Here is a 22,815-nt window from a genome sequence, read left to right as displayed (position 1 = left end):
TGTGTCCGTATTGTCCATGAGTTTCTAGTAACTAGACCATATGGTTCAAGAGAAAATGTGTGTCCGTATCGTCCATGAGTTTCTAGTAACTAGACCATATGGTTCAAGAGAAAATGTATTTAAAAAGCATCTAACAATGCCACTAGATGTCTTGTGATAGATTACATAAAATCATTGAAAGATAACACAATTCTGGTAGTTTACTAGTAAAGTTTGAAAGTTTCCAGTAATATACCCTCCCTAGTCTAAGTCTTCTCATGCCTCCATGGATACATCAGTACATCTGTAAGTGCCGGAGTTAGAGGCTACTGTCTATGTACTGGATGAGTAGGTAGTCATGTTTCCAGATCGAGTATGGAGGGGTTGGGTTGTTTTTCTGTCAGCACGAGAGGGAATCTCTCTCTCTCATTATATTTATACACAGAAATTAGATATGCTTTTATCAGCGTGACGAGAGCAGGATTCATTGGTTAAAAAGGCCCTCTAATAAATTCCCCACTTGTAATGTTTCACAGTGCTAGTAAAGGCTTGCCAGGCAGGGCAGAGCCCTGTTGCCCATTACAGCTGTCAATAAATGGCAATATACGCTACTCTGCGTGATGGTGGGGAAAGAAAGGGAAGGGGAAAAAAGCTGACAGGCTTTCGGTTCGGCCTGCCTTGCAAAGCACTGCTCCTAATAGCACGTAAAGACGTATTAGCCTCGGCGGTGTGTGCTTGGTGCTTAATAAGAGAGGCATTTTGTTTCAGAGTAGCATGGCTTAAGTTAATGAATAGAGGAGCTCCTGCACTAGGGGCTAATTGACATCGCTCAGCTGAACAGGCTCCATATCAATCTGGACCCGTCACACAGGGGTTTCAAACAGAACAGGAAGCAGAGAATCTAGCCTGCTGGAGCTAGTGGAGAGACAGGGAGAAGCCCAGAACCAAAAAAAGACAAGAAAGAAAGATCAGGCTTTCAGAAAACGAGAAGACGATGATGTCTGTTTTTTTAAAGGTGGAACTTGTAAATTAATTTGTGGAACGGCCAGGGCTACAGAATTAACAAAACGGTTGATTAACTCTCTCTGTAAGACACAACCACAAACTTATCATGCCCTTGTGTACTGCAATTAATTGTTTCCTGTGAGAAAAAGAAACAGGAAATTAACTCCCGAGAGAGAGGAGATAAATCCTGTCTGTCCATCCCAACTCATCCCACTTAAAGCAGAGGAGAGCCCCTGACATTGATCACTTCCTTCATGATGAGGACCAAGGGTCCTTCCACCACTCTCTCTCGTGCAGAGGGGGATGCTATTGCATATAAGGGCCCACATCAGACCTGGGTTCCAATAGTATTTGTTTTCTTTCAAATACTACTGAATACTATCAAATACACTTTGAGCAAAAGACTGTGCCTGCCTTGATTGGGACGCGCATGCATGTTTTGCCACTCTTTTCAGGCACTTGGTCAAACCTTCCTCTCAAATACCTGGTCCCTTAGAGCACTTACTGTTTGATGTGCCAGAGGCTTGAAGATAGTGTGAATAGCAGAGAACCAACTCGAAGAGCAAATGTTTCAGGTACTGGGGCGGGTAATAGCCAAGGTAGCAGAACCCAGGGCTAGGGGTGAAACCAGGGTTGGAGATGAGGGTTAAGGAAGGAGATAGGACCTGAGGTACGGGATAGGGCCAGGATGATACCAAGTCTCGCAATATTCTTTCAATGGCGAAAATGAAAACCTGCTGTGTGTAAAATAGTGTGTGCTATAGCTTGAAAATCAATCAATGTGACTCTGGATGACAACATAATGATGGTTGTTTCCAACATTAGGGCTGTTTTCCTAAAGAAGTTCAATCCACTTAGTGTTTTGTTTCCTTGCCGCAATACTGGTATCGTCCCAGCCCTCGTGTGGGAGAGAGCTTTTCAAAAGTGATACTCTCACACCCAATCGCAGCCCTAGTGATACTCTCACACCCAATCGCAGCCCTAGTGATACTCTCACACCCAATCCCAGCCTTAGTGATACTCTCACACCCAATCCCAGCCCTAGTGATACTCTCACACCCAATCCCAGCCCTAGTGATACTCTCACACCCAATCCCAGCCCTAGTGATACTCTCACACCCAATCCCAGTCCACTTCATGAAGTTCCCTCTCTGGAACAGCAGAATGGGTGTAAAAACTAAATAGCCGAAACTCCACTTAGCCCACCAGAGGAAGCTAGGGATTGATGAGGGACAGTGACATGTTTACATGGAAAAAAACACCACAAAAATCTGGACATTTACACATTTAGCATTTAAAAAAGCCTAATGAAGATAATGAGTGACAGGCAGGGAGACAAACACCTGAGCCGACGTCACACAGACGCCGCAAAAATAACAACAGCAACCACACATGCATGACCAATCCTTATCTTAATCAATTTGTCTCCGCCTGCGATCACACACACAGTATGCCTGTCATCTTGATTGACAGACGGGTTAAGTGAGGTGAACAGCTACAGGAGTACCCTACAAATATGACAAAATATGTTCCAAGGTTTAAACATATCCAGTCATCTTCAGATATGATGCCATGTTTTGGGCACATCCAGGGGAGTTAATTCCACACGTATGATTCTACCCAAAATCTATTCAAGATTAAATGTAGTGCATTTCACAACACAATTGACAGAGAATAAATGCCATAATAACTGTTTCTAAACATCCCACCATGATCCCATACAGAATGACTCCAGAAGTCTAGATGAAGAACCAGAAGAAAAGACAGTGATGTGATTGAACTGAAGCCAACTGACAACCTCTGCTCTCCCATCTTCCAAATGCCCGGGTGAGGATTAGCTCACCTGTCTGTCAGTCCGGTCCACTGCCCTGCTATTGGCTGAGGGCAGATTTGTAAGCCTGTCACTCAGACTGTCACTCAGCCTGTCAGTCAGGGAGGAGAAGCCATTGTGTCTCCAGACAGCTGGCTGAGAACTACAGCACTTCCATTAAGACGCAACATCACTCACTGCCAATTACGGCTTCATAACGCTCCCAGTCGCTTGAATATGGACACCAGGGAGTGAAACTGAGCACGCCCTGGCTGGCACTCACACAGTCACACGGATACCTTTTACAGACAGACTTTACAATATTATCAGGGGATGTTTTTTAGAGCCCAATTCACACAGTCCCATTTGTACCATATTCTTGGCCTGGATAAGCCTGGTTTATCTCCCGTGCAGATGCCCGTGCACATTTTGTTACGTTACTGCCTTATTCTGAAATTGAATAACTAGTTCCCCCCCCCCCCAATCTACACATAATGACAAAGCAAAAACAAGTTTTTAGAAAATTTTCAGACCCTTTACTCAGTACTTTGATGAAGCATTTTTGGCAGCGATCACAGCTTAGAGTATTCTTGGGTATGACGCTACAAGCTTGGCACACCTGTATAAGGGGAGTTTCTCCCATTCTACTCTGCAGATCCTCTCAAGCTCTGTCAGGTTGGATGGGGAGCATCGCTACACAGTTATTTTCAGGTCTCTCCAGAGATGTCCTCTTAGAAGGTGTACCTTCGCCCCAGTCTGAGGTCCTGAGTGCTCTGGAGCAGGTTTTCATCAAGGATCTCTCTATACTTCGCTCCGTTCATCTTTACCTCGATCCTCAAATCAAATTTTATTGGTCACATACACATGGTTAGCAGATGTTAATGCGAGTGTAGCAAAATGCTTGTGCTTCTAGATCCAATAGTGCAGTAACATCTCCTGACTTGTCTCCCAGTCACTGTTGCTGAAAAACATCCCGACAGCATGATGCTGCCACCACCATGCTTCATCATAGGGATGGTGTCAGATTTCCTCCAGACGTGACGCTTGGCATTCAGGCCAAACAGTTCAATCTTGGTTTCATGAGACCAGATAATCTTGTTTCTTATGATCTGAGAGTCCTTTAGGTCCCCTTTGCCAAACTCCAAGCGGGTTGTTGTGCTTTTTACTGAGGAGTGGCTTCAGAGATGGTTGTCCTTCTGGAAGGTTCTCCCATCTCCACAGAGGAACTCTGAAGCTCTGTCAGAGTGACCATCAGGTTCTTGGTCACCTCCCTGACAAAGGCCCTTCTCCCCCGATTGCTCAGTTTGGCCAGCTCTAGGGAGAGTCTTGGCGGTTCCAAACTTCTTCTATTTAAAGAATGATAAGAATGATGGAGACCACTGTGTTCTTGGGGACCTTCAATGCTGCAGAAATGTTTTGGTACCCTTCCTCAGATCTGTGCCTCAACGCAATCCTGTCGGAGCTCTACGGACAATTTCTTTGACATCATGGCTTGGATTTTGCTCTGACATGCACTGTCAACTGTGGGACCTTATATAGACAGGTGTGTGGCTTTCCAGATCATATGCAATACATTTAATTTACCACAGGCAGAGTCCAATCAAGTTGTTGAAACATCTCAAGGATGATCAATGGAAGCAGGATGCACCGGAGTTCAATTTCGAGTCTCATACCAAAGGAATACTTATGTAAATAAGGTATGTGTTTTTTATTTTTTATTCGTTTTTTTGCTTTGTCATTGTGGGGTATTGTGTGTAGATTGATCAAATGACTTTTTTTCCCTCATCAATTTTAGAATAAGATTGTAATGTAACAATGTGGAAAAAGTCAAGGTCTGAATACCTCCCGAATGCTCTGTATGGCTGCAGCATGCACATGAAATCAATCGGTATTTCGTTCATTAAACAGACAAGACACACCTGATCACAGTCAACACACATATTTTATAATAGGCTAAGAATATAGGCTCAAAAGGTTCTACAGCTGTACCATTGAGAGCATCTTGACTGGCTGTATCACTGCTTGGTATGGCAATAGCACCGCCCTCGATCGCAAGGCGCTACAGAGGGTTGTGCAGACAGCCCAGTACATCACTGGGACCGAGCTCCCTGCCATCCATGACTTCTATCAGTTAGTGTGAAAGGAAGGCCCGGAAAATTGTTAACTCCAACCACCCAAGCGATACACTGTTCTCTCTGCTTCTGCACGACAAACGGTCCTGGTCTGACACCAACAGACTCCTGAACAGTTTCAATCCCCACTCCATAATACTGCTAAATACTGTAGCTAACAAAATAGCTACACAGACTTTCTTATTTTTGCACTGTCTATATGCACACACACACACACACACATGGGCCTACACATTGACACTCAAACACACGACCAACATTTGCTTAGACACATATAATATACTTACACACATACATTTATAATGACTCTACACACACCCATACAATCATTATATATGCTGCTGTTACTCTGATATTCATATATCCTGATGTCTAGTCACCTTACCCAAAATACATACATTATATACAAAAGAATGTGGACACCCCTTCAAATTAGTGGCACCCCTTCAAATTAGTGGCGGTCAGGGCCCCTGGTTAGGCCGACATTATATTCACAGTACATGATCCTTGGTTGGCTGAGTGTCAGTGGAACATTTTGGGGGGATATTCAAGTTGTCAATGTGTTGCTATAACTAGCAGCAAGATAAACTCTAAAGTTTAAACATTAGGCTGTGACACAATAGGGTAAATGCAGATGGGTAACCCTCAGACTATTTATTTCTATCCGCTATGCTGCATCAGGTGGGCTACATCATGTGACAATGCTTATTGATAAATAGTAGGACTGGGACGATACCACAGTATCGTGATATCTTTTCCATGGCAAAAATGAAAAACAGGAATCAGATCTAACTCATTGGTCCGTTAAAAACCTGCTGCATGTAAAATCTTGTGATCTGTATAAATTGATGGAACGTCTGTTTCCAACATTAGGGCTGTTTTCCTTAAGAAGTTCAATCTTCTTTGCGATTTGTTTCCTTACCATGATACTAATGAGTGTCGCGATACTGGTATCGTCACGGCCCAACTAAATAGCACACCTGCCTGACAATATGGACCAATCTGTTATATTGGGGTCATTTCTGGAGGGAGAATGATATTTTATTTTTCACTTATGAGTAGAAAGTCTCACAGTCATTCTCCCCCCAAAATCGCAGGTCCCTCCGTGATGTGTAGTATGCTGTTTGCTTTGACAGTGCTGTGTGCCCCTCACCTCCCAAATTCACATGTAACCATTGGGTGTCTTACCTCATCCAGTTCAGAGATGTAGATGGGTTTCTCCTCAAAGCCGATGGACATGGGATCACTAGGAGGAATCTCCACCTCTTCATACATCTTATTATTCTCTCTCTTTATCCCCTCTGGTAACATCAGCTGAACACAACACAAACACATCCCAAATATTAACAACGCACCTCACTACATAAAGTACATTTCCACCCCAATCTATTTATTACCAACTGAACTATATAATATTAAACCTTTTACAATACACACAATAAAACATCAACAAACACCGCCTCAACTTGAAAACAAAAGTCATGTTCAGATAAAAAAAATATATCAACTTTCCAGTAAACATAATTTCCTCCAGCCCACCTGCTCCTACTGAACTGAGGACTAAAGCAACACACCCCAGGTTAGTTGATGCAAATAGTGAGTGAAAAAGCAGCAAGAATTAAAAAATAGATAATAAAAATGGGATAAAAGCAGTGGCTTGTGGGTAATGTGATGGGTGCTGGTAAAGGTTGGTGGTTGAACGAAGTGTGTGTGTGTGTGTGTGTGTGTGTGTGTGTGCGCTCTATCACTTTCCTCCCGGTCGCTATCAAAGAGAAATGGAAGTAATGAAAGCTGTTCATTTTGCCCATTAATACAGGTGGGCAGGATTTGAAAATGTCTTCTAGTCTTGTTATAGTCATTGTTTATTTGGATAGAACATGATGGTCTAGGGGTCAAGTGTATAGGGCATAGATTTGGTATTGGGCAGTACAGGGCTTTGTCCCAAAAGGCTCCCTATTACCTTATCCCTACATAGTGCACTACTTTTGGTGTCATTTGTGACGCACCTCTGGTAATCCCCACATACTGTACCTTGGCTCCCCCTACGAAGGCAGAGGTCTTGGTGGCCTCGGCGTAGCAGTCATAGACGTTGGGGTAGCGGATGCGTTCGTACACCCGCTCTCTGCTCAGCACTGGAGACCGGCGTGCTGTCAGCAGGGCCTGCTCTCTGGAGAAACACAACCAGGACAACACACAACCATTAAATCAACCACAACACAGCAATAACACAACCGGGACCGAACACAACAATACATCCATAAAACCCAGAAAAAAATATATAGTATTTCAACACCAAACATCCACATGAAGAGCAGAACAGCCATAGTTACACATGCTTAAAGAGCAGAACAGCCATAGTTACACATGCTTAAAGAGCAGAACAGCCATAGTTACACATGCTTAAAGAGCAGAACAGCCATAGTTACACATGCTTAAAGAGCAGAACAGCCATAGTTACACATGCTTAAAGAGCAGAACAGCCATAGTTACACATGCTTAAAGAGCAGAACAGCCATAGTTACACATGCTTAAAGAGCAGAACAGCCATAGTTACACATGCTTAAAGAGCAGAACAGCCATAGTTACACATGCTTAAAGAGCAGAACAGCCATAGTTACACATGCTTAAAGAGCAGAACAGCCATAGTTACACATGCTTAAAGAGCAGAACAGCCATAGTTACACATGCTTAATGTGCGGTTGGTTGTGATTGGGGATGGATACTAGAGTTGAGAGCTGTTAGACAGGAGAGGTGTGGAGATGTGAGGCTCTGGAGTAACACTATTCTCCAGAATCTCTTCCTTCATACTCTGCCGGATAAGTTTCATTCAACCGATCACTGCGACACTTTTTTATCCGCTGAAATTAAACTTTCAGAAAGATCCCTTATTATTTATTTATTTATTTGCCGAAAAAACGTGACCAGGAGCCGTGGTTTTTCTTACAACCTGCAGCCGAGCAGTGATGTGAAATGCAGGAGGGTGTTTCCATATGGAAAGAAGATCGCAGGGGGAGATATAGAAAAAGAAGTAAAACAGAGAGAAGGGAAAATGGAAGAGAGGGAAAGAAAAAGAGGCAGAGAGAAAGATGGGAAGAGAAAGAGAGAGAGAAGAGAAAGATAGGAAAGGGAAAGATAGGAAAGGGAAAGAGCTAGAAAGAGATCTAGTGTGGTGGTTCACCTCTGAGCTCTCATCTCCTTGGGGTCAAAGTAGAGGTCGGAAGAGGATTCGGTGTCATCCCAACGTCTCTCCCCCCTCTTCCTCTCCCTCTTCTCCTCCCTCCGGTGCATCTTCATCATCTCTTTCTCCTTCCCCGACTGGATGGTCACCTGACAGCCGTACGTGGGCTTGCTGCCCCCCTCTCCTCCACGGCTACCATCTAAACACAAGAATAACAGAGACATCAATAAAAGGTTACAAACCGACAGAGATGGTCACAAAGAAACAGTTGGTTCATCATTGATACATTCAACGTTTCTATGAGGTGGGCTACTATATTGTCTTGTGTAATTGAGCACATATAATACGGTAACTAAGTACGGAATAGCATGTACAGTACTCTAATACATACTTTTCCACCGCCTATAGTATACCGCCTATATTATAGCGGTAGGTCTCGGTGAAGTCACCACACCATCTACTCTTCAGCTGTGCTGTTTTTCAGACATGGTTGCTAGACTGGTCAATAGTTAATGGTGAGATCCGAGCTGCGATGCAACAGGACTGACAAGTGGCTGTGTGTGTTTCTCCAGACTGCAACAACTATATCTGTTCAGAGTCTGGTAGCCACCAGGAGGAAAGGACCATTTCTAACCTCAGGACCTCAGCATTAATTCATATTGTAACGCATGTGTGCGTGTGTGTCCTTTACTTAACCCTGCATGGGTAAGGGCCCACAGGAGACCACCAGCTTGTTGTTGAGCAAGGAGAGCGAGCATCACAGGAGCAAAATAAACCCTAACAGCATACAAGTGACATGAGTAAAATCCAGGAGGACCTAAAATCCCAGGGTGGCCTAGACTCTTATCTTTCTAGTGTGTGTGTGTGTGTGTGTGTGTGTGTGTGTGTGTGTGTGTGTGTGTGTGTGTGTGTATATATACACACACTCTACACTAGGGTTTTATATTTTCCAGAGAATTATCTGGAAAATGTCCAGTATCCCGGTATTCCTGTTGAAACCAGAAGTGCTATTTAAAAGCATATAATCCCAGAGAAAAAAAAGCCATGATTATACCATTGTAAATGGAGAAATATACACATTTTAATAAACTCAAAGTTCTCTCAAAGTCACCACACTTTTATTGATGTAGCCAAGTTTTAAATGACTATTTTACCCAGGTAATTCATTGGCTTTGTTGTTTTCAGTAGTCCATAGTAGACAAATTCACCAAAAAAAAATGTTTCAATACAATGTTGGAGTCTAGATATCTAGGTTTGAATGTCCTGATCAGTCCTGATGTTCTCAATTGCCCATTTGAGTAAATTCGTACATCTCCAAAAACTCCCCTCTAACTGGATTGAGTGGGCGGTGTGTGGAATTGGTTTAACACATAGGTGTCAAAAGTGCTTCAAATATAAAACAGTTACAATGTTCCTCGAGTTGTCAGAGTTTAGCATGACGAAAAGTAGCCAACAGCCATGCTCTGTGTTCTCTCATGTCTTGTCATTGAGCGAGTCGCCCAAGAGGAGCTGTTGCTATATACACAGAAATCCTGAGCCGCCATGAGCAGAGCTCATCCACAGCGAGCGAGTGACAGACGGAGAGGAGCAGCTAATGGATTTAATAACGAAGGAAGTTATTTCTCATTTCGGGTTTTGGGCAAAAGCAATCGGGCCTGAACGTCGCAGGCATGGGTAGGGCTCTAGTAAACATCACAGCAAATCATTTGAATTACACATCCACCAATGGTTGAAGAGCCAGAGAGAGTCAGCTAGTACGTGCAGCTTTCTGGGAATCCCTGGCAAAGAAAAGAAGGGTGGAAGTGCGAAGTCTCGCATGGTGATGTAATTTGACTTTTTGACAGACGGGGTGTTTCGATATCTATGATGCAACCATACAATAAATGATATGTTGATGGTATTTCCAGACTGTATTTATGGTGGATTGACTAGAAATACACATGAAAATGGATTTAGAGTAAAATTCCCCTTTAAAAAGGTAGCCTAGGCCTATGAAGCACTTTTGGCCAACTGGTCAAATATGAGGTCCAGTGAAAATGACATTTGTTTTAGCCTACCTCAGCATGTTCTCTCCCATTGCAACTGGCTATCGGGGGGATTTGGGAAGGTTGTGGGTGTTTTTACTTCATTATAACCTGCTTCTTGTGGTGACTGTCACAGGGAACATCAGCTTCTAAACAAACAGGGCTAAACTAGCGGAGATTCAGCACCATGGATAGCTCAGTTAATCAACTGCCCGCAAATCTGACCAGCAGCCCACCGTGTGGCCGCTTTTGTAATCATAACATCATGAAACAATGGTGCAAATGTAGATTTCCTCAAGCGCTTTTGTGGACACAGTATCTGCTGTTTTGTGATTAGCTACCGTTTATATTTCAGCCTCTGCCAGTACCACGTTAGTGGAGATTTGAATGCGAGATGGAGATTGACATTGTGTATCGTAACGGCATCGAGGTCGCCTGCACATATAGTAAGCAATTACATTTTTAGAAGCCATGCAGCCTAAGGGATGTTTTCTATTGGGGACTTTATGATGAGTGAATATGGTAGGCTGCTAGCATTGACTGGTTTAATGTATGAATGAAGCCAGAGAGTTGATACTGTATATCGCACGTGCATATTTTGTACTTTTGCGTCTCAGCTTATTTACCCTTCTCTTTCTCTGCATATCCTCTCACCAGTTGTGATATGTTGAGGGAATCTTGGGCATGGTGGGCTATGGACATGTTTTGGGCACTGATCTGTATAGCCTGTAGGTCTACTTGTTCTTTGCAATAGAATGGTAGGAGAACCCATTGCACGCAGCGCTTTGAATTGATGGCGACTTTGTGTAATAGGTCTACGGTAGGCTACAACAGCACACAAATCACACACTGAGTGCTGATGATTGATCATGCAGATAACAGAGCAGAGAACGCCGCAGAGAAGCCAGACTTACACACTGCATATCATTTAACAGTTCCATTTCATGTCACGCTGTTAATAGAAATAATGTATTATTATTACCTATTCCTTATCCTTCCCTTCCCTATCCCTCCCTTCCATATCCCTCCCCTCCCTCCATTCCCTTTTTGGTTACTACATAATTCCCTTTCCCATATGTGTTATTTCACAGTTTTGATGTATTTACTATTATTCTACAATGTAGAAAATAGCAACAAAAAAAAAAAACCTGGAATGAGTGTCCAAACTTTTGACTGGTACTGTGTATCACCAGTAGTAGACTACACATTAGCATTAATTCCTAAATGTCTAATCTGCAATGTTTATTTGGTTACGGTAATTTCCGTTAATACATTCAATATATTATTATTACAGTCATTTACCGTTCTCATTGTCAGAGGACGTGTTTTGTAGAAATCACAACCTGCGCTACACTTGTGAGAAATAGGTTTTTAGTTTATTTCTTTCCATTTAAGGGTTTTGTCAATGTATTAATTGTCTCTTTGAAATGCTCCTGTCAATGTTGAGTAAGAACGCGCACCTGAATACGTACATATAGAAGTAGGACTAGTCTACCTGGTCTGCGCACAAATGTAGGCCTATAAAATGTGCCCATTTGGGGTTGTCTGACAGTATTTCTGATTGTCTTAATTTACCACCACTAATGAGATGTGGAGCTTCTCAAAGTAATTTGTATTCACCTCAAACAGCAAGTAAACAAAGTCTGTTTTTAAGAATCAATTGAGAATGACAAAAGTTACTGAAAGCATGGACAATATTTCCAATTCTCTCCCTTTCGATAACCACTCGGCATGAAAGGGAAAAATGTAATGCTCTGATCCAGTGGAAACGTCATAAAACCCCCGATTACTTATTTTCCCTTGCACAAATAGCCTACAGCTGTGTCTGTCCCGAGCTCACTGGCGCAGGAAACTCTGGGGCCCCAGAATATGTTATACAATGTCTCAAGGTTTTCTAGCACAAGTTTTAGGGCGACCCAGCTGATGCGTTTCAAGTTTGTTGCAGACAGGCCATGTGTAGCCAATGTGATTTATAGGATATTTATTTTTATCAGGATATTTTCTACCTGCAGGCTGCAATGCTTTTGTGTTGGTTTTGTAGGCTATTTTTACATAGCAATAAAACAGCTACTTTTAGACTGGTATAATTTTCATTTAGATATAATGCAGATTAACCACAGACAATGATTTTGAGATACAAAGACCATTATAAATTAAATTCAACTGTTCCACGAAAATGTGCATATGAAAATCCTAACTGGCATTCAGACTGGTAGAAATGATAAGATAAATTGGCACTCCAAATGTATTAGGCTCCCGACTGCTGGTGTAGCCTATTTCAGGCAACTTCAGGAGCATAATGGCAGAATCTGCGAAGATCAGCAGCAGTGGTAGAAGGGTAGGGAACAAGGTTTTTTTTCTCTGTTTGGGCTATCTTGATCTCTGGCTCCCTCTTGAATCAGTTGTGTCTTATTTAATCAAACAACGTGCTTAAAGCATCACACAAGTTCAGCACATAGTTGATTTTATTAAAATATAGAAACATTTATGCATAGAAAAATACAGATTTAAAATTGTGGACTAATTAATTGTTCAAAAGAAAAAGACTAATCCTGGTCGACCAAGATTATTTTTATTTGGGGACAGCCCTAGTAGAAATGCAGAAAATGAGCTTTAGATACCACCCCCCCCCCCCCCTCAAACAAGTTTGAGGGAGGAACACCCAGACCCCCCGCTAGGTTACTCCCCCCTTATCAAACCCAAGTTGCACCCCTGCATGCACAGAAAGAGAAACACAAACAAAGTCACACACACAGACAGACAACTGGAGGCTATTCATGTCAGGTTTTAACTGACAGCTGGTTCTGGCTGGGACCACCAGTATTGCCCCACCTGCGGAAACTTCAGGGATCACTACTAAACTGGACACACGGTGGGACACACACACCAAAACAAACAACTGTAGGGTTCACATGGCTACTAGACTGGGCAGGTCAACCACAGACGTCTTACCTTCCCCGCCCAGCTAGAGACGCTTGGCTCCGGTTGCCAGATGCGCTATCGCCGATCTTGACCCGCTAATTAGACTCTTCCTCATTACTACTGCTGCTTTGTTAGTTATGCGCAGAGAGGCAGGTTTAATTAGCAGCTCTACAACAGGGCATGCCTCCAATCACCCCCTAACCCAGGGGTGGGCAATTCCATTCCTCGAGGGCCTGACTGGTGTCATAGTTTTGCCCCAGCTAACACACTTGACTCCAATAATCACCTAATGATGATCTTCAGTTTAGAATGCAATTTGATTAATCAGCTGTGTTTGGTAGGGATGGAGAAAAAGTGTGACACCAAATCAGGCCCAGAGGAATGGAGTTGCCCATCCCTGCCCTTACCCGTCCTTCTTTACTGTCTGCTGGGAAAGACAACGTCACAAACACAGGGCTTACTGTAAGCTAGGGCTGATATGGAGACTGGGGTCAGTGAAGATTCAAGTGTCCTGAAAAAACACTCCTGGCTGGTGAACCAACAAGCTGTGGATGGATGAGAAGAGGTCTGCCTGGGAAACCTCTGCTCCATGGGAGAGCAGCAGGGCTTCTACCTGGCAGGAGGAGAATAGTCCTAGACACTGCTGTGCAGAGGAGACTGGTGGAAGGAGCTATAGGAGAATGGTCTCATTATAATGTCTGGAATGAAATAAATGGAAGTGATTTCCATATGTTTTATACTGTTCCATTAATACAATTTCAGCCATTAGAATGAGCCTGTCCTTCATTAGCTCCTCCAACCAGCCTCCTCTGCTCGTGTGTATTCAGGCAGGTCAAACATTCCCAAAGCTAGAGGTAGAAATGTTAATGAACATAGCTAACATCCTTCCCTATTGTACTTGCAATAATCCTATCTGTTCTACACAATAGTGTGTTCTGTAATGTTGAACCCTGCTGGACAGCAGCATGTCAGTGTGTTGTACATCATGCTCTCCGGTGTCTCACCACCCACCCAGTCCACTGTCCTACACCCATCTGATCCCTTATTCTGTCAGTCCACTGTCCTACACCCATCTGATCCCTTATTCTGTCAGTCTACTGTCCTACACCCATCTGATCCCTTATTCTGTCAGTCTACTGTCCTACACCCATCTGATCCCTTATTCTCAGTCTACTGATCCCTTATTCTGTCAGTCTACTGTCCTACACCCATCTGATCCCTTATTCTGTCAGTCTACTGTCCTACACCCATCTGATCCCTTATTCTGTCAGTCCACTGTCCTACACCTATCTGATCCCTTATTCTGTCAGTCCACTGTCCTACACCCATCTGATCCCTTATTCTGTCAGTCCACTGTCCTACACCCATCTGATCCCTTATTCTGTCAGTCTACTGTCCTACACCCATCTGAGCCCTTAGTCTGTCAGTCCACTGTCCTACACCCATCTGATCCCTTATTCTGTCAGTCTACTGTCCTACACCCATCTGATCCCTTATTCTGTCAGTCTACTGTCCTACACCCATCTGATCCCTTATTCTGTCAGTCCACTGTCCTACATCAATCTATAGTGCATTCAGCTATCTCTAACAGGATTGGTTAGAGTGTGAAATTATCCAATCTCATAGGTGCGTGCAGCCTCCCAGTGGCCACATATGCATTTCTGTTTGTCCCATCTTTCTGTCCTGCCAGAATGAGCAGAGACTGGTCAGTGGTTCTGACACAGTAACACTACCATCACTCCCCCTCCCGGTTTCAGGAAACAGGCCCCTTCCTAATCCCTAATGAAATGCAGTCAACTGACCCACTGGGAGCTGGGGTTAACATATCTGAATCAGATGGAACAGGGAGGAAATGAGGACTGGACCACTGCACTGTGTACTCAAGCCCTACATTTAGACAAGCTATTTGGAGAATAAAAATGGTGAGAGTAGAAAAACAAGAATGGATATTAATTAATTTATCCAATCAATCAATAAATCTTACGTATTTATGTAGCCATGTTCACAGTAACATTTGTCACAAAGTCCTTTACAGTAACACAGCATGAGGAACCACTGAATATGGTTTAATTAGTTAAGTAAATATGTGAAATCCCAACAAGATTGTATAGGTCTTAACAAATGAACCTTCAGTCTGAGCTAGTGTGTGAAGTAGGCCTTGTCTGTCAAGTAGGAGGACCAGATTTGATCATCCTCCCCTCCCTGTAACACTGGAATGAGAGTAAAAATAATTTAGATTAAAAACTAACTCCCTGTCAGTGCCGGTCCATCCTCCCTCTCGCTCTCTCACTTTCTCCCAGCCCATCAAAACTCAAAAAGGATTTTTTCATCCAGAATTTTTCATCCAGCCCTCTGACACCCTCTCCACCTTCACGTCCATTTCCATCTCAAAGGCAGCAGCTCTTCTCCTTTCTTTACCCCTACATTTGGGACACGGTCACGACTGTACACCCCAGCACCCCTCTCTTAGCCCCCGCTGACACTGTGGTTGTACATCTACACCCCTCCTTTCTCTCCATCTTCCCTTTCATGTGGCTCGCTCACCCGCTCACTCTCTTGATCTGTGTGAGCTCTGTGCTGCTGCGTTCCACATCTATTGGGTTTGCTAGATATGATTGGGGAATTTGCTGCATTCAAATTGAGCTTCTTCCCCCTTGTGGTTACCACTTTCTAAACAAATGTAAACAGATACTGAGCAATTATCAAAAACATGCTCTAGCATGTCGATAGAGCAGGGGAGTAAACCAACGAGGAAGTAAACCAACGAGCTCACTCTGGAATAGGATGTGTGAAGTGGTGTGTGTGCGCACGTGCGTGTTAAGGACCTGTGTGCATGTGTGCACACGCCTAATGCATGCATGAATGTGGGTCTGTGTGCCTACCACGTGAGTGTGTCTGTGTGTGCCTACCACGTGAGTGTGTGTGTGTGTGTGCCTACCACGTGAGTGTGTGTGTGTGTGCCTACCACGTGAGTGTGTGTGTGTGTGCCTACCACGTGAGTGTGTGTCTGTGTGCCTACCACGTGAGTGTGTGTCTGAATGAGAAAGCGGAACTCTTGCAAGCCACGTCTTGGCTCATTTTAATATGTAGAACATGTTCCACAAACAGTTCCATAGTACTGAGAGGGCTGGCTGACGGTGCAGTGCGTGATTCGCTGCCTGACCGTTTGTCTACAGAGATACTAACTAGTTTGTGACCATGTCAGCAATGATTAAGTTCACCCTGAACAGCTCAAATTCCCTCCGTTTCTTTTTTTACTCAAGAGACGGCGTGTGTGTGCTTCATTACTCAAACATGATTTAAAGGCCATAAGCTCAGGGAGAGCTTAGAGAAGAGATGAAGAGTCTATTCTTTGTCATAATAATTCTATATATAGAACACTATCCATATCTATGAACCTTCCTGGGAAGCAAATCACAGAAGATAAGCGTCTCACCATCTCCTGCCTTCATCAGTAGTACTACCAAGCTGAATCACTTGAGTTGGAGTATGCTGCACAGATTTCAATTCTCATTTAGAAATCTGTAAAAACAGCCATCAGGCAGAGTACATGTATTTACCAACATGACGATTAAGTAGTTTTCAATTTGAAAGCTAATCAGCAGTTGACAGACCCTCCCACCAAATCCCACTTATTTGATGGAATGCAGAAAGTGGGAAATTTAATCAGCCTCTTTTAGCCCCTCCTGACCTCTCCACTCTGTCGTCAAGGCAACATTAATCTCAAAAGCCGTCTGGCAGGCAGGTGAACTTTGACAAGCGAAAAGAGAAGAAGCCTATCACCACTTCTTCTCCATGCGTGTAACGTGAATTGTGGATGGAAGGGAAAAAAAAGAAAAAAAAAACAACCCAGAAAACATCCTCCGTCTCTCTTCTCTGTGGTCAATACATGACAAAGAGCGGAAGAGGCAAGTAAGCTAAAGTAGGCCAATCAGCCCTTATACACTCTAAAGGTTTACCACCAACCACTGCCCCAACAGTGTAAAAGGAAGTTAATATATCAAAGTGATTCAATATTAAAAATGAACTTTTAGTTCACCACACTCAGCTCATTTTTCCAGGGGCTGGAAGTGACCTAGAGAAGTGAAGACTTTAGGATGCAGTACAGTCCAGAGATAAAGTATCATGGAACAGAAGTGACCCAGAGAAGTGAAGACTTTAGGATGCAGTACGGTCCAGAGATAAAGTATCATGGAACACAAGTGACCTAGAGAAGTGAAGACTTTAGGATACAGTACGGTCCAGAGATAAAGTATCATGGAACACAAGTGACCTAGAGAAGTGAAGACTTTAGGATGCAGTACGGTCCAGAGATAAAGTATCATGGAACACAAGTGACCTAGAGAAGTGAAGACTTTAGGATGCAGTACGGTCCAGAGATAAAGTATCATGGAACACAAGTGACCTAGAGAAGTGAAGACTTTAGGATGCAGTACGGTCCAGAGATAAAGTATCATGGAACACAAGTGACCTAGAGCTTGATGCAGTACGAAAAAACATAACACAAGCCCTTTAGGATGCCCCAGAGATAAAGCCCAAGTGACTAACACCCAGAGATAAAGTAGTTCCAAAATGGTAACGTAAAGAAAACAGATACAGCCTAATATGGTGGAACCGGCTGTTGTTTCCGTCGCACTGCTATGCTTTATTTTTGGCCATGTCGCAGTTGTAAATGAGAACTGGCCTACCTGTTTAAATAAAGGTGAAATAAATCAAATAAATCAATTAAAACTTCACCTGAGCCAAATGAAGCACTAGATTGTGTCAAAGCTGGTTGAAATGACATAATCACAACCGGATTACGTCATCATTAACGACGACATTGCAATCAGTTTTGTACCACTGTGCACAGGCTAGTGATTATCTAGGCTACCTATCCAGTCCAATCAGGTAAGAGACGATTGTGGTGCGTCTACCTGCCCAGTATACCTTAGCTTCATTCCCTGGTCAAAACGACCTGGCACTTGATACCACACCTAGGCTCAGGTACCATAGAACCAACCACAGCTAATTAATGATTTATACTGCTTAATTACACACAGATTGATTGATTAAATACACATACTAATGAATTGCACACAAACCGATAACGATTTACTCTTGAGTTACTAAGTCCAACCCTTTAAAAACGTGAGAATTGGCCTATACGAGTAGGGCTACGTTGAAATGTTTCTTGCAGAAGAAATGGCCTATACGAATAGGGCTACGTTGAAATGTTTCTTGCAGAAGAAATGGCCTATACGAATAGGGCTACGTTGAAATGTTTCTTGCAGAAGAAATGGCCTATACGAATAGGGCTACGTTGAAATGTTTCTTGCAGAAGAAATATGAAGAGCATATGCATAACCATGGTAGCAACTGAAAGGGAACAGTTTGGAGATTATGAAAATATTAGACCAAAGGTGAGGACACAAACAGTTCACCTGAAACAAGGCATCATGTCAAAGCTTGTTCTATTGCCAACATGACGAGCTAAGTTCTAAAATACTATCTTACAGTTAGGCTTTCACAATGCAATTCAGGGAAAACAAATCATCATTTTGGTGCACATAAAAATAAGTCATTCAAGTGCATCCAGGTGGGTGTGCCCCAACACATTTTCACAATAGCCAAAGATAGGCTCATTCTGTTCAGAACAACCAAGGGTATGATGCCATGTCATCTTATAACTACATCCAACATAGTGATCATCAAAGTTTACATCAAATCAAAATCAAAACAAATTTATTTATATAGCCCTTCGTACATCAGCTGATATCTCAAAGTGCTGTACAGAAACCCAGCCTAAAACCCCAAACAGCAAACAACAATGCAGGTGTAAAAGCACGAGTTGTACAATATAGAATATGGAAATGTGGCTTGCTTGTATGACATCCGTAATAAAGAAATGCTCTGCTTTGTTGACACCACACTCCACAAAGCAAGTCCTGCAAGCTCTAGTTTTATCTTATCTTGATTATTGTCCAGTCACATGGTGAAGTCCTGCAGGCTCTAGTTTTATCTTATCTTGATTATTGTCCAGTCATATGGTCAAGTCCTGTAGGCTCTAGTTTTATCTTATCTTGATTATTGTCCAGTCATATGGTCAAGTCCTGCAGGCTCTAGTTTTATCTTATCTTGATTATTGTCCAGTCATATGGTCAAGTCCTGCAGGCTCTAGTTTTATCTTATCTTGATTATTGTCCAGTCATATGGTCAAGTCCTGCAGGCTCTAGTTTTATCTTATCTTGATTATTGTCCAGTCATATGGTCACCTATCACATGTGAGACAGATGCACACACACACACACACACACACTACATATGTCTTTTGTGTGTAAAGTATTTTTTGTTGTGTGTAGGACCCCAGTAAGACTAACCCTATACATCAAAGCTGTATTTATTATAATTCTCAGTGTATCACCTTTCAAAATACATTGAGTCATCCTGATGTACAGCATATTGCTCACTCGGACAACAAAAGTACAAAAGTTGCCAATTACTGGAAGGGATGGGGGCAACTTCTTGTAGCGCGATGATCCAAAATGGTGTAAAATTATTTTTAGTCCATTTGGTTTGGGTTTTTTCTGTGAGCTAGCTCAATGCGCAGTTTTTCTAGAGATCAGTCTGATCAAACCCTAACTGCGATGTAGTAGGGAGCCAATATTCAACATAGTTTACAGCACAAAACTTGGGAATTAACTACAATGACCATAATCCATTGTACGCTTACATGTCCGGTCTGTGTATTCTTTTACACATGCTAAATGCACGAGGTATCTATCTGAAAACACATGATCTAAGTGACATAGATTCAGCTGCCATTAAAGAATGCCTTAATTACTTTGAAGAACCACTAAAATAGTGGTTTTGGCAGACAACATAGGCAGCAGCTCTATAGAGATGAGATGACTTGGAATGAAACGATAAAGTCATTGAATAAAACAAATGTAATATACACAACAACTGAAATATTGAATTAAACTAATGTAATGTGAATAAATGAAGCTTAATAAAGTGAGAAGCACTAAAATGGGCAGTCACCACCATCATGGGACTTCTATGTTGATACAGCATTCAACCCACATAACGCATAGTGCATTTATTATTTCATTTTTATCATCGAAACCGAAAACCGTGATTATTTTTAAATAATGTGAAGCAGAGACACAGAGCTCTGACGTCATGTATAGCATGTTACTGTACAGCCACTGCATTCCAATTTTGGGGTACGAGTGGAAAGGGCTACAAGTCCAATACAGACTGTTTTTTGGCTCAATATCAAATGATTTCTGGGTAACAATTATTAAGTACCTTACTGTGATTGTTTTCAATGGAAATGGTGGAGGGGAAAAAAATAAACAAAAATAGCTTCTTAGCAAAGAGCAATTTCTCATGCTAGAATTTTGCTAGGACTGTCTGGGAGTTGTCTGAGTGGAGAGGGGGAACCTGAAAACTAGCTGTTATTGGCAGAGAGCTTTGGAACTCATTGGTCTAGTAACGCATTTACAATTTCACAGTATTCTCGCTCACACGCAGGTCAATCTCATTTCTGATTGAACTGGGCCTTTAAATTAGGTGGTTCATTTACAGTATCACAACCACCGCTGTAAATGTAGGATGTGGGAAATGAATGACTCCAATAGATAACATAAATCCCTTAGGCTATACAAATATATAGAAATGTTCGGAAAAACTACAATTCCAGCTTTATTTATATATTTTTTCAATTTCTTTGATGCCTGCCTACGATTTGGAACCGACGACAAATTGTCCATCCTTATCCTCCCACACACATCTTCAGCTACTCACAGCTTAGTTCACATTTCAAGGGTTAAAAAAAAACTATTAGCCTCCAAGCGAAGAAAACATCTCCAAAAAGAGGAGACAGAAAGCAGGAGAGACGAGGAGTGATACTGCTAGCTCAGCATGGGGTTCAGTGTATGAAAAATAACAGTCAGGCACTGGGCTCACTGTGCTACACAGGGAACACCTTCAGTAACATCCAGTAGAATCAGTTCCATGCTGTGGGGAAATACAGACTGAAATCACTGACTGAATTCAGCTACAGGCCATGGAGGAAGTAACTTCAATATAAAACAGTCAGTGTACTCTGTAGGCAAAGCCTGGGAAACAGTGAACTACAGGGGCAACAGCCTTAATATGATCCAGTCAGCTCAGCTCCAAGCAACAGGGGGAGAGCAATAGAGAAGACTGAATAATGTAGAGAGGATACTACACTGAACTACATAGGCTACTGTATGTACAGAGGAAGGAGCAGATCAGCATAGCTAAGTTACAGCAGGGCACATATCCTAGTACAGGGGAGAACACTTCAGCACCAACCAAGTCAGTGTATTCTCTGGTACTAGCCTGGTCCCAGATCCATTTGTGCTGGACACTGATCATAGGAGTTGGCAAGACAGTAAAAACAGATCTAGGAACGGCTAAAGGATAATGCCACCCCTCAGTATAATAACTGGTCTACAGTGAACATGTTGTCCCCCACGAATGATGTGGCGCTCCTCCCTGTGTCAATTATTCCAACATATGTTGTGTGGAAAGACATTCTATTTGTAAGTACCAAAATGATATAGGTAATTATGGGAAACTTGTTTCTCATGAGAAGATGTTTACATGTCCAAAACTCCATGACTGTAGCTCAAACGGGGCAGGAGCTATGCTTGTTCGAATGTTGGTTTGGTGCAAGGACAAAATGTCTAATTAGCAGAAAAACTAACGGGCAGAGCTTATAGAAACGTGTTGCTCATGAGGGGATGCATATAACAACACCTCACTCCATGACAGTAGCTCAAACGGGACAGGATATGCTTGTTCAAAGTTTGGAATTTCAGTATATTACTACAGTACCCCCCTTGGGCCAATCAGTGTAATTGTGTACATGCCGGATCTCTATGGCAAGATCACCAAAGATTCACCAAAGTTTCACCAAATCGGGCCACTGCTGTCTGAGATATTGCATGTGATGAACATACTAAAGGATGGACACAGAGCTACAGTCCCCTTCCAGATTTCATCGTGGGGACAGTAATACTATACAAGGCATGAGCCAGGTATTTGTCTATAGAGTGAAATCCTACTTTGCTACATTTTCTCTGATTTGTGAGAAGTAGTGGAAGGCAAGAGGGGCAAAAAGAGAGTGACTGGTCTAGTGCTGGAGATGACTATCTTGGACTTAAATGGATCATGGTGCATTACCTCCCCCAACCCCTGACCCTCATCCCCCAACCTCCTCCCCAAAAACCTAGAGAAATAATGAAGGAGGGAGCTAAGCTTAATAGGCTATCTTTAGGTAATAGCTTTTCAGTGTATTGAGCCGTTTGACAATCATGCAGAAAATGAGAGCAATACCCAGCTCCAAAACAGACCTGAGGGGTAGGTGATGGGAACAAAGAAATGAGAGAACGATGGGGGAGGGAGGGAGTGGGGGGGGCTGATATAGAACAGAAAATAAGGTGGAACGTTTAACCTTTGGGTAGAGAGGATGGTGAATAGCCTTTTCAGAGTTACGTGAAATGTACATAAAATTAACACATTTTCCATCTTGAATAGCGGTAGGGGAGTATTTGTAATTGTATTCCTTAGTAGGCTACAGCTTTACCAACCTTCACCCATGACAAAGAGACAGGGACACTGTGCGTTTCATACTGTACCTCTCTGTAGTAGAGTACTGGACACCATCAAAGATTTACAGAGTCTAATATTGATTTTTACATCAAACCCTCATATAAATCTTTAAGGGTTGTTGGAGCTGGACTGTGCCGT

The 22,815-nt window shown here is 42.6% G+C and overlaps 1 protein-coding gene across 1 annotated transcript in view; it reads right to left on the bottom strand.

Annotated features, from left to right (window-relative positions):
* The window catches only part of ascc3 (activating signal cointegrator 1 complex subunit 3), a 200,279-nt gene that overhangs the window by 166,603 nt on the left and 10,861 nt on the right, over positions 1–22,815 (bottom strand). Inside the window, exons 7-9 of the mRNA XM_065028002.1 lie at positions 8,105–8,303; positions 6,958–7,093; positions 6,115–6,240 (exon numbers count right to left, since the gene is read on the bottom strand). Of these exons, the coding sequence (XP_064884074.1) occupies positions 6,115–6,240; positions 6,958–7,093; positions 8,105–8,303 (461 nt within the window). The remainder of the gene's footprint in view (positions 1–6,114; positions 6,241–6,957; positions 7,094–8,104; positions 8,304–22,815) is intronic.

The sequence above is a fragment of the Oncorhynchus nerka genome, linkage group LG14 (assembly GCF_034236695.1).
Source record: "Oncorhynchus nerka isolate Pitt River linkage group LG14, Oner_Uvic_2.0, whole genome shotgun sequence".
Classification (NCBI taxonomy): Eukaryota; Metazoa; Chordata; class Actinopteri; order Salmoniformes; family Salmonidae; genus Oncorhynchus; species Oncorhynchus nerka.
The sequence above is the reverse complement of the archived record's forward strand: the minus strand, read 5'-3'. Positions and strand labels throughout refer to the sequence as shown.